This window comes from Mya arenaria, chromosome 14 (assembly GCF_026914265.1).
Source record: "Mya arenaria isolate MELC-2E11 chromosome 14, ASM2691426v1".
Classification (NCBI taxonomy): Eukaryota; Metazoa; Mollusca; class Bivalvia; order Myida; family Myidae; genus Mya; species Mya arenaria.
The window spans coordinates 8,182,422-8,196,160 of record NC_069135.1 but is presented as its reverse complement, the minus strand read 5'-3'; the positions used below and the strand labels follow the sequence as shown (position 1 = coordinate 8,196,160).

General features: G+C 35.1%; 1 protein-coding gene across 3 annotated transcripts in view; it reads left to right on the top strand.

Moving 5' to 3' along the window:
* Window positions 1-13,739, top strand: part of LOC128218075 (stabilin-2-like) — a 145,837-nt gene that overhangs the window by 110,819 nt on the left and 21,279 nt on the right. For all 3 annotated transcript variants that reach the window (XR_008258310.1, XM_052925606.1, XM_052925607.1), the window contains exon 20: window positions 11,344-11,521. Coding sequence is in view for 2 of the 3 variants with exons in the window: in XM_052925606.1 (XP_052781566.1) it covers window positions 11,344-11,521 (178 nt within the window). In the remaining variant the exon portion in view is untranslated. The remainder of the gene's footprint in view (window positions 1-11,343; window positions 11,522-13,739) is intronic.

Genomic DNA, 13,739 nt, shown 5'->3' with positions numbered 1-13,739 from the left:
AATGCGCTTTACAATACTACTATATACTGGAGCTGTTTTACTAAGATAATAAGTGTTCTAATTGTTGCCATCGTCTATTATAGGTGTTGATTTTATTCTTCATTGTTGCTATTGTTTTCTCTATTTTTAGTCGTTTATTGAGATATTGGACAAACTTTACACATGTTGGTATTTTTCCTTCACATTTTGATTTAAAAATGAAATATTTTCCTGGAAGTATCATAAAATTTACTTGATAACCAAATTTTTCATTGTTTGGCATTAAATCACAAAAGCCGTTGGTAAATGTAATGCCTAGCGCAGATGTTTGGGTGATTTGCCAATTATATTTCTTACAAAACGGTATGTCAGCGTATTTAAGTGGACCTAATTGTAAAACTGCACATTTAGCTTTATTTAATGTTAACCCTGAAACTTTTCCAAAATCGTTTAGACTAATCATAAGCTCTTCGAAAGATTTTTGTGTTCCATCCATAAGGAAACTGGCATCATCAGCAAATAAGGTTTGTTTCAGTTCTGTATTATATACATTTATACCTTTAATATTTTTGTTTGTATTGATTTCAACAGCAAGCGCTTCTATACAGATAAGGAATAAGTACGGAGATAACGGGCATCCTTGGCGTACACCTTTTTTAATGTTGAAAAAGTCAGAAAGATAACCGTTGTTGGTAACACAAGCCATTGCATTTTTATAAAATAATCGAACCCATTTAATTATATTTTCACTGAAATTAAATTTTCTAAGACATTCAAACATAAATTTGTAATCTAATTTTAACTTTTTGTGTCGCCTGGCGGCGGTCATGTCCCATTTCCACTTGTCAGGGGCATATCTCGTAAACTATTATTGGTATTGACTTGAAATTTCATATGTAGATAGATCTCATTGCAGGCAAGTACAGTGAACAAGAACTCTTACTCTAGCTTCCATATTTACAGAGTTATTGCCCTTTGTTAATTTTCATGCTTAAAGTTTTGTCCGGTGCATATCTTGTAGACTATAAGAGTTATCAACTTGAAACTTCATATGTAGATAGATCTCATTGAGGGCAAGTGCAGTGCTCAAGAACCATAACTCTTGCTTCCATATTTTTAGAGTGAATGACCTTTATTGGCGCTGTGTCCCATTTTCACTTGTCCGGGGCATATCTCGTAAACTATTAGTGGTATCAACTTGAAATTTCATATGTAGATAGATCTCATTGAGGGCAAGTGCAGTGCACAAGAACTCTTACTCTTGCTTCCATATATTTAGAGTTATTGCCCTTTGTTGATTTTCATGCTTAAAGTTTTGTTTGGAGCATATCTTGTAGAATATAACAGTTATCAACTTGAAACTTCATATGTAGATAAATTTGATGGAGGGCAAGTGCAGTGCACAATAACAGTTACTCTTGCTTTCTTAGTTTTAGAGTAATTGCACTTTGTTCATTTTCATGCTTTAAGTTTTGTCCGTCGAAAATCTTGAAGAATATAAGAGTTATCAACTTACAAACTTCATAGCTAGATAGATCTCATTGAGGGCAAGTGCAGTGCACAAGAACCATAACCCTTCATCTATATGTTTAGAGTTATTGTCCTTTGTTAATTTTCGTTGTTAATTTTTGTCCGTTTAATTTCAAGTTGTTACCTTTAGTTCAAATGCCACCTACACTTGAAAGTTAAATGGCAACATCATTGTCTATAAATGAATAAAATGCCAATCTAACAGCTATAATGTTAACAGTAAGTAATTCGTCAGGCGACACATCCTATTCACAGAGTTCTAGTTAAAAATATTTATGTGCATGAAATCTTAGATAATAAAGTGTGTCATCTTTGGTCAAAAACTAGGTCTCTGTGACTTGCTGTGAAAATGTGTTCATAAAATGTTAATTTTTTCCTCACAAAAATGGAATAGTTTTGTTGATCTTCATGAAATTTGATCAGGTTGTTTGTGTAAATGATTTGCATGCATGCATTAATTCGTCAAAAAATCCGTTAAAAATTTCATATTATTCTCCAAATGGTATATTCCGAGATACAGTTTTAAAAGTCTGCAGGCCTAGCGGCCACAGCCTAAAAACTTGATCACTAGCTAAAATCTTAGTTTTGCAAGTTTATATTGTCAAATAAAAAAAATTGGCTTTAATTCGGCCTTGCTGCATTGGCATCTTGTTATTCATTAAAAACAGGGCGAAACAATGTGTTGACTGCATCAGCAATGCTTAATTGTCATTAGCGGTTCCAGACAACTCAGGCCTTAATGCAATCTTTGAAAGTAGAAGCATGGGGTTATTGCCTTCAAATCAAGTTTTCAATTTAATTTTGGACCTTAAAAATGGTTAACTCTGTGTTTGATAATTGAAACTCTCCCTGGAGGACTTATTGCCAGCAGGCTGGATACATTGCCAATAATTCTTGATTTGGGAAAACTATAGATAATGTGAACATGTCTGGAAAGGGGATTTGAAACATCTTAGGAGATTATGCATGATGAGATGTCTTTAATTCTGAATGGCAAAGCTTTGTCATGAACTGTACAAGTCTTGATTTCTAGAAAGAAGTCAATTGGGTATAAATATACACAAAAACATCATGAATAGAGTATAAGTACAGGTTTTTTTTCTACCATTTTGGGAATTAGGGAAGGGGCTTTCTGACTGATAAAAACACATTTTGACTGAAATAGGGAATTTCAAAAAAGTTTAAACAAGAATGCTATAAGAATAGACAGAATGGATAAAAAATGTGATAAAGATGTTCTTTATAAGAATACCATCAGTTCCATACAAAATTGTTTATATATGTTTTTTATGCCCCCGAAGGTGGGCATTTTAAAATCGCACCGTCCGTCCGGCCGTCCATTCGTCCGTCCTTCCCTCCGTCCGTCCGTGTGTCCGGCTCAATAACTCCTGTCCGGGTTGTAACTTTCCCTTGTATGGACAGATTTTTGAACAACTTGCCACATGTGTTCCACATACCAAGACGACGTGTCGTGTGCAAGACCCGTGTCCCTACCTCTAAGGTCAAGGTCACACTTAGTGTTTATTCACAATGGAGTGCTGCATATAAGGACATAGAGTATAAGTTGTTGTGTCCGTCTATAACTTTCCCTTGTATGGACAGATTTTAAAATAACTTGCCACATGTGTTCCACATACCAAGACGACGTGTCGCGTTCAAGACCCGTGTCCCTACCTTTAAGGTCAAGGTCACACTTAGTGTTTATTCACAATGGAATGCTGCATATAAGGACATAGAGTATAGGTTGTCGTGTCCGGGCTGTAACTTTCCCTTGTATGGACAGATTTTAAAACAACTTGCCACATGTGTTCAGCATACCAAGACGACGTGTCGCGTGCAAGACCCGTGTCCGTACCTCTAAGGACAAGGTCACACTTAGTGTTTATTCAGAATGTAATGCTGCATATAAGGACATAGAGTATAGGTTGTTGTGTCCGGGCTGCAATTTTCCCTTGTATGGACAGATTTTAAAACAACTTACCATATGTGTTCCCCATACCAAGATGATGTGTCGCGTGCAAGACCCGTGTCCCTGTCTCTAAGGTCAAGGTCACACTTAGTGTTTATTCACAATGGAGTGCTGCATATAAGGACATAGAGTATAGGTTGTCGTGTCCGGGCTGTAACTTTTCCTTGTATGGACAGATTTTCAAATAACTTGCCACATGTGTTCGGCATACCAAGACGACGTGTCGCCACAAGACCCATGTCCCTAGCTCTAAGGTGAAAGATACACTAAGTGTTTATTCACAATGGAATGCTGAATATAAGGTCATAAGAGTGTAGGTTGTCAAATATGGGTGTAGCTGGCTTGGTCAAATTATTGTTCAACAACGGGTTTCGATTTTCTATAGTTTATTTATTCGTTTCATCTCCATAAACCGTAGATGTGTACCGTAAACCGTAAAAACTGAAATTATAATAAAATGACTCATAATTATTAAAGTTATGACAATAACAAACCTTTCACGACTGAGACTAGTATTACACATGACTATTATTTCAAGTATGACTATATATGACTGCATATGACTTTTAACAAATTAACTGTAATAGAAGCATGTCCAGATCTACATTGTGATCGTTGAGATTGGGTGCAGTGTATAACAAACAAACTCTAGAACACTACAGCCAAGTAATATTTAACTGTTCACACAATCACACAATCTTGATTGTAGCAGAGGGTGAATCTGTCAACAGAAAAACCATAATTCACAAAGTATAGATCTAGCATATTTCTATTACATGGTTTTACAAAGTACAGAGTATTTATCATACCCTGGACCCTAAAATATTAAACATATATAGCAATTAAACCAAACAGCATATCAATTGAATGACTAGATTTGCAAACACGTGTTGTTAATGGGCAAAGAGGGACAACTCATGTCTGACCCGCACTGTAAATTACGAATGACAACTCTTTCTAGACGCAATTTGGGGAATACCAAAAATGACTCTGGCATTGCCGGAATCATTTAATAATGCAAATAAAATATACCCTCAATGCATAAATTATGCTATCAATGCAAACTATAGATCCATCTAAAGGTATTAATCTTTGATCAATACCGAGTGCTATTTATAGCCCCATGCGGTGTCAGACCATGCCATTTCACGCAGCCGTTCGCAGAGCATGCTCACAGAAAATGCATGTTTATGTTCTAGATATCAAATCATTTTCACTTAAACTGTGACAAGTACGTTACAAAATGTTTAATTACCTTGCTGCTCCGACCAAGCTGCTAAATATGTATCGTTAACTTGAAAAATTCGTTATTCGTTGAAGTTTTATTGACGTTCGATTGTTCTTCGTTCGACTAGAAAGTGAAAATACAAAGTGCGCATGCGCAACAAAATTAGCAGGTTCTGACTAAATCGCGGACTAAACCATGTACAAATACTAGCGCCGCAATAATCAAAACGGAAAGGAACTAGCTAAAACTTAACAATTGTTGACTAAGAACTACACAAACAACTTAGTAGGAAAATATTACTAAAATTTTACACCGACAGTTACATGGGTGGTATTTTTTATGTTCAGAGGCAATTTAAAATAACTTGCCATATGTATTTGATATGTAAAGGCAAGATCAACTTTTTATGTACTGACCTTGTTCATAGGTCAATGTCACATTCGGGGGCATTCGTCACACACTGTGACAGCTCTTGTTTTGTTTTTTTTCTTCAACATTTATAATTTGGAATTTTATTTTCACATCTTGGAAAAAGGACATGTTTTAAGTACTGTGAATGAGGCTGATTTTGGCCCCAAATATGTCGGAAAAAAACACACTGAAACATATCTAGCAATGTTGGTATATAATTTAGGTTACCCTTTGGGAAACAATTTGTTTTCTGTTTATTTTATTTATTTTAAAACTATTATCAAGTATATGAAATATTCTCAAGTCCTTTTACTGTGTATCATTTTTGTAGGCCAAGAGAAAATTCCCCTTTTCTTAGTAACCAATGACCACCTCAACAATGGCTTTATTCCCTATTAACCATCACATTACTTGACATCCATTAACAGCCTTAGCATCCACAATTTGTCTTGGTGTTTCTCCAAGAGCTCAGGTGAGTGAGATAGGGCACTTGTTGGCCCTCTTGTTTCAAATAAAGTTCTCTTTCCAGAGTTCAGCTGAAATTGGAGATTTGTTATGATTACAACTTTGACAATGAACAATTTGGTGGGGAATTTTAATTCTTGAATTTGTTTGTAAATTTAAAGTTACCGGTACTATATCTTAATATAATTGACTCTGTGAAAGAAAACATTTGCATTTAATTTCTCCTTTAAATCAGATAATATTAGTTAATGTGTAGACAAAAAGAACGAAAATTCCCTCAAACACAGTGCAACACCTGTTTAATTTTCTTCCATTCCAAAAAGAGGGCGCTCCAAGGCAGTTCACAAAAAAATACTCCCAAATATTAAATGAAAGTTTGAGATCTGTCTGATAGTGTAATATCGCTTGGCAGACATTCTGATGTATGACGTATTTTGATGATATGTTTATCAAATAATGTCTGTAAAGAAATAATTGGTAGTTGAGAAATAACAACTTGCACCAAAATCATCCGCAGTTGATATTAATGCATTTAAATTTCAAAACTGAAGAACTTTTTATTTAAATTGTGAAAGATTTCTTACGAGGCAGTATTTTGGCTGGGGGCATGATGGTCTTGCCTGCTGACATTCTCCAAGTTGTCAAGACACTCTAATTCTTCTGATATAAAGTTTCCTTTTTGTGCTTGGCTTTCAGTTTCGATTAACAGTTGAGGGTTTCAGAAATTGCATGATATATTTCTTTTTTGGATACAGATTTAGCAACGGTTCTATTATATGTCACAGGGACATTCAACTCAGGCGCGTAAGAAGCAATTTGACATTGGGGCTGGGGAAGGGGTTGGCTGAAGAGGGGTGTCCCCTCCCATGAAGATTTTTTTTTCAATTTTAAGTACTGAAAGACTCAATTTCCAGTGAGTTCAGGTTTAATTTTCAAAAAAGTTGATAGATATAAAACTAATATCATTAAATAACATTTATTCACTGAGGAACAATCATTAATATGTTAACATGTCTCTCAACAGCCTCTTTGTGACAATCTGACTGTTCATGTTTTCGGAACTTTTTCATTGGTCTCTTTAATTGGTGAAGCCGGTGCTGATGAACCCGCTCTCAACTTTTGTGTTGCCAATCTTGCTGCCTTTCATCTCTGTCATACCTGTGAAGCAGAACGCAGGATCTGTACCCTGCAAGCATAACAAATAAAATTATGAGCAACAGTGACCTATTATTTTTTAAGCAATCATAAATACACCAGTATTTATTTACTTTTAAATATTCATATTTGCGCAGTCTCACAATGTATTTTAATAGGCAAATTAGTGCAGTTTAACTCTTCATAGTGAGGCTAAGAGTGACTTTGGAGCCAAACCGAGTTGAATGCTATGTGTTCTGTTTTTTTAGTGCCTTTAGTCTCTTTCGAAATTATTTATTTTTTGGCTGATTTGGAATTATAAAGTCAAACTTGAGTGTGACGAGTTTGAAATATTACATGTTGCTGGCTATCTAATGACAATTCTGATTTAACGAAAAATTGCAATTATCACAATCAACTACAGTTTTTTAAACATTAAAAACGGATGATTTTTGTCTTTTTTGATAATCTGCCGACTGTTTTCACGCCACGACTTAAGTAGATGGTGTAATCATGACATGGTGACCTGTATATTCAATATCATGTCAGAATTGTATTAATCTTTAAGCACGTAGCTTTAATTAAAATAAGATTTTTTAGAAGATTGGTACGAAATATTTGCAGCCCGATTGCCATTACTTGCCAGAACATTGGGGCCGCGGCCCCTGCAGCCCCAGCTCCTACGCGCCTGCAACTGTGTTATGGGAAAAGGCTGGCAACATTTTATCAATGAAATTTTAACTGTCTGGTGTACATATATAAATATATTTATAGATGTTACATATTTTAGAATTTGATAATGAGTCTGCCCATTTGACATTTCATCCATCAGGGTTTTGTGGATTTGTGAAAAATGCCATTTTCTTGATTAAAATCATGATAAACTTGTTTTTTTAAAAGGCGTCACATGTGAAGCATGGCAGATATTTAGGAATCACTTTCTTAGGCTTCATTGTTGTCAGTGTTGTCTGTGTTGCCACCACAATTTTACTTCTGATCAATAGCTTCTGATTAAATTTTGTGTAAACATTAGCCATGGTTAGTAGATGAGAAGGTCAAAGGTCAAGGGTCAAGTTAATTTCACTACAAAAGTTGGTTCTGATTGACTTAAAAATGATTTGCAGGAGAGTCAAGATACTCTGTATAATCAAAGTGCTGAAAGCACTGATGGACTAGGGCTTTATTCAGAGATGTTGACAACCATGTTGTAAGCATTGAAAAAATTGGTTCACATCACAAGGGGTCACTGTTTAATGGGCTAGCTTACACTTTAGACTAAAACTGCTTGCAAGCTGCAAAGGAAATTTGAAAAATCTAGTTAAGTGTGTGTAGAGTGAGGGGGGGGGGGGGCTAAAGCGTTAAATCAGATAAAGTCATAGTTCTTTTGAATTTCTCAAAGTCGTTAAATCAGACTTGTACAAATTAATTTACGTGGTTGGCACACATACTTCTTAAATTTGATCAAATTCTTTTATATCAAAGGACTGTTATTTGCAGTTTCAGAGAAGATTTTCAATGATGTAATTTTATACTATATAGAAAACCTGTCACCTCTTTTTCAGGGGAGCTTTAAACCATAGGGCCATACTTTGAACAATCTTTGTAAAAGACATCTACATTGTACACCTATTTCAGACTGCATACACAGTGCTATTAGGAAGTAGTTTTTATATAAAAAGTGAAGAATAATTTTGTCCCTCTTAATTTGTGCTTGGTATGCAATTCATATAACATGTTACCATGATAACTTAGTGCTGTTGATAAATATTAGGCACTGCCTTCTGTCTAATGCTATTCATATTACTGCTGCAGACTTTTGTACATAGCAAAGCAAGTTGAGTAGACTAAGATGAGATGAATATCGTTTTTAAAGTATGAAATATTGAAATGTCTTTTAAATACTTTGACCATCAAATTTCATAACATGGTGTCAGCAGTCACACTGCTAGTGAGAATAGAATACCAAACATAATTTTATTCTTTATTTTATACCCATCATCAATCCACATGCAATACATATCACAAAATACTTTAACCCATATTCCGCTCCAGTGCAATATTGCCATATACCACTCTTGTGACGTCACGTCATAACAAGTATGTTGCGCAATATTAAATTGACGTCATTAAGCCAATGAGTGCATCCTTAAAATGAAATTTATTATGCAAAGATGTGGCTTCTAAGTGATCTAATCAGTAATGTATAATATAATAAAAGGGTTATTAGTACTGCATTTTGATCCGGATATGGCGGAATGTCATATTTGATTCTGGTAGTTTTTTGTAGATTTTGATTTTACTCGGCTTGTGCCTTGTGAAATCCGAATCTTCAAAAATCTACTTGAGTCGAATACAACCTCCTGGATCAAAACGCAGTACTTATAACCCTATTATGTACAAAACATGTTACCCCGTGGACAGAGCATCTTTAACCCACAGGGCCATTGTAACTTTGAACAATCATTGTAAAAGACAACTACATACATGTACAAGATGCTTAAGGAAGTAGTTTGGAAAAATTAAGAATTATTTTCTCCGTCTTAATTTGTATGCATTAGATAACTCAATAAATGCAGCAGTTGGCCATTCTTGTATTGTCCTCTGTCACTGTCCTGATAGCTCCCTATCTCAATAGATGCAAAAGGTTGTAGGTTCATGATTCTCCTGGTCCAATATGTCATACAGAAAGAAGATGTTGAATATAGAATCAAGAAGCTTTCTTTTCAGGCACTCCAAATTGAATGGTACAGTAACATTTGGAGTGCCAAGAATTTGTTGGATTCCTAAGCAACAGGTATCAGGTGTTGCAGTAAATTTGGCAAATACTTTTCACCCGTCCTTGTAAATCTAAAAAAGCTTTCATTTTGTAAAAGTAGTTCAAATAACTATATTAAGGTTGCTAAATCAGAGATTGAATAATTCTGAAAACTAGATGTGCCTTTAATTGCAGCAATTTGAACTCCAACTCATAATGTCAATTAAGCTGGTTATGCAATACTGCAGTTCCTTGGTGTGGGGATTGCTTTATTTACTTGAATAAACAAACAGTTCTTGCATTGGAAAGTACAATGTATTAACAGGCATTTTTCTTGCCCTGACTCAATCCAAGCCTTAAATCTTAGATCAACATGTACTTGGGACTATGCGTAATATCAATGAGATCTATAAATTATGTTCAATTTAGTGCCACTTATGATATTTCATTCCACATACAAAAACACTAACATGTTCTTTAAAACCAATATCCTATGTTATGATAAAACCATTGCCAAGTTGGTAATTTGAAAAGACAAGAAATTATATCTGGTCAGGGTTTGACATAGTCCTTCTAAACAGCTGGGCTATCCCCATATACCCCCAGATGTGGGAGCTGTGGTTACAATTGACTGGTGTATAATGATCCATAGTGATCCAATCTCATGCCAAGATGATTTCTGGTCTGACATCAGAGGTTAGTAACTCTTAAGCATAAAAAAGACTGGACAGCATTTGAGAAAGACTGTTGAGAGGTTAAATCTTCATTACTTTACTATTCCACAACATTGGGTGATAACATACATGTCTGAATCATTGCTGCTCTGATCAGAGTAAATTTTGAGGTCAAAAGTAGACTGGTACCCTGATTTACTTTTCCTGAAAAATATAAAGTTATACAGGTACGCGGCATATGGTTTTTAGTTAACATTAATAGTATTTTAACAATAAATACCAAAAATCATGTTGTATTTAAAAAGTGCTAAGTGCCATGCCATTAGTTAAAAAAACTTTGTATCGAAAAAGAAAATATCACGGAAACATGCAAATTACTGTATGTCGAAAAAAAAGAACAGGGACCGACTTCGGAATACCATCATTGTATACAAAGGATAACAATACTTTTTTAAAACCAACTTTCCTAGTTGCTTTCTACTAAGACCGCATGCTTTATTTGCTTTACGTATGAATTCACAAGACATTTCGAATGCGCGATGGGCACCGCGGTTAGCTGATACTGGTTTCTTTTCAGATTAAAGAGAAAGAGGGTACCAGTCTATCAATACAGAGAATTGAACGGAAAAATTCAATGCGTTCTTTACCAATATGTTCATATTCTTATTGCATATAATCTGACCGTATGCAAGAACATTAATGTAGTTAACCCGATTAACTCACTCGCTACGTATGAATTTCTTGTGCTTCATTAAAAGAACATACAGTTAGCTTGAATTGTTAGGAGAACTATTTTTATTGGATGTTTTTATTGTAATCAGTTCCGGTACTACTTTGATTATTCAAATTAGCTAACGGCAATCCAATCAAAATACAGCGTATGAATACATTACGTCAGTGAACCCCCAGATGCGGCTTGAGAATGCAGATAGCGCGTTTACGGCTATGAACTAGGCCACAAGTGCCCTAGTCCAAAAATGAATGTTAAGTAATCTACCCTTATACACTGATTTTGAGGTCAGTAAGTCTAAGGTCATGGTCAGTGTCATGGAGACCTCAACTAAAAAAACAGTTTTGATCAATAACTTGTCATGTTTTGTTGCTCAAGCTGTGTAAGACTGTCTTGGGAAGATTCACTTTTTTATATTGCAATTGCTGCTTTACTTTTAGAGTACTAAGTTTTTGAAATCCATTTCAGAATGCACATGCTTACGTGGGAACTGCTCCTCAAGGGATGGAAGGTGTGAGGTTGGCACCTGTGAGTCGGGTTACCATGGTGAGAACTGCGAGTACACAGACTTTGGCTGCTACGATGCGTGGCACTACTGCCACGCCCACGCTCAGTGTATCTGGCAAGAGGAGCAACTTGCATTTGAGTAAGTTATGGGACGTCATACTAATAAAGAGATTGTGGGTTCAAGCCCTAACAGAGACATATTCTCTTTGCTCCCCAAAATGAACAGAGTTATGTTAAGAAATGGAGAGTGATTAACATCAGCTTATAGTTGTCTTTCCAATGAAGCTAAATAGATAAGTAGTATTAATTTAAATCTGAATTTTCACAGATCAGCATGAAATTCATAAGTCTTCCAAAATGTCCTTTCCCAAGTATTATGTTCCATGCTTGGTTGGATTCCAATGAAACACTGACCTAAAATTACCTGTTCTAGTGTAAATCAGGCTAGAGCTACAGTACCTTCTTGGTACTATATCGAGATGATACGATCTTCAATAAGTCCTGTAACGAGTGCCTCTGTGATGGTAGGTGTTCAATGCAATGTCTGGTTTGTGTATTGATTCTATCGTTATGGAGAAACTCACTTGTTTCTACTGTTATGGTAAAACTGGCACATCTTGCTTGGGGACTCATGTCCAACCAGGTGGAGTATTGAACCCTCGAGGGCTCTAACTTTGTTAGCTGAACAACCAAAGCCAATGACAGCCATGTTGTGTCTAGTAAAGAATTTTAAAGTGACAGCATTAAGTGCTGACTTTTATTACAAAATAAGTCAATATTTTCTTTTTTAAATGGTTTGATGGATCAGAATTGCAGACTTTGAGGGGAACTTGAATGACAGGTTCAATGGTATCATTACAGTTATCGTAGCAAATTATCTAAATGCAATGAAATAGTACTAAATTACCCTGCTTTTAAGGTAATAATTTCAAATTGCCTAAAATTCCTGTATGTGAAACAAAAGATCCTGAGGAAGAACTATAATATTGCTATTTCAAGACACTTTCAGAGTAATTTTGTCAAAGTACTTTCCACTTTGAATAATTGTCTGTTTTAGACTGAAGCAATCAACTGAAATAGACAGTTCACTTGTCTTTCATTTTATTTAAAGAAAAGTCTTAGCGCTGTCAGTAAACGTACAATCAGTGATTAAACGTTGATTGCATCTTGTCGAAAATCAATTTATTTGCCTCCAATTCAACAATTTTTGATTATAAATTTTAAAGATTGTTTTTGCTAATGAAACAATATAATTTCTGTCATTATCATCAATAGAATTACATTTTTAAAACATAATTTTTATGAGTTTATGAGAATAAGACAGTATCACAATAAGTTTTGAGTCGATGACCTTTAGGTTATTCATCCTACCCATTTGGCTGGATATGTAGTACATGTGTGTCAATGAACTGGAAAATCAGTTTTAGCTTGACGATTCAAAGAATGAGGAGAGCTATACTTCTCACCCTAGTGTTGGTATTGGCATCACTCCTTGGTTAAGGTTTTGCATGTAAGCTTCAAGTCTTTATCTCGGCAAATACTGCATTGAACATATAAATGTGTTCCCCTATCTAACGTTATCAATATTTCAACACTATTTTGAATATTATGCAAATTATGGGCATTATTATTCCACTGGTTAAGGTTTTGCATGTAAGCACACTACTTGATGTATTGCATTGAGACTTCATACAACAGTACTCAACCATCCAACCAACTTAAATAACCAAGAAAAATAACTCTTTCTTTTCGTTCTTTTATTAATTGTATTAGAAATTTAGGTTTTGCATGTAATCTTATCTAACAGTGATCCATGCATATTTTTCCTAAACTTTTCAATTGCTCAACTTAAAATGGACTGAATCATCAAGAACACTGTATCTATGACAGCTCTTGTTTAATACTTATACTCTGATTAAGCTTTTTTTAAATGAATATATATTCTTTTAATGCATTCCTATTCTGATGAATGCAAGATCTTTGGAATACCTCTGACTCTTAGAAAAAACAACCTTGTAACTTGTGAAATGAGTTGTATGTATGTGAAATGATGTCATTATTCAAACAACCAATTACCATCTTATGCGCTGGTAATGTGTACGTAGTATGTGCGTCCGAGCGTCCGTGCGTCTGTAAACAATTGCTTGTGAACACGATACAGTCTTCAGTTTTGATTGTATCTCGATGAAACTTGTACAGTATTTAGATATCCATTAGAGCTTGGTTCCTTTCGAAAACCAGCCAGATCCGCCTATGCATGCCTATGGGCCTTGAAAGTATAAAAAATCAGTGAAATCAGTGCATCTGTAAACAACTGCTTGTGAACACAATACAGTCTTCAGTTTTGATTGTATCTC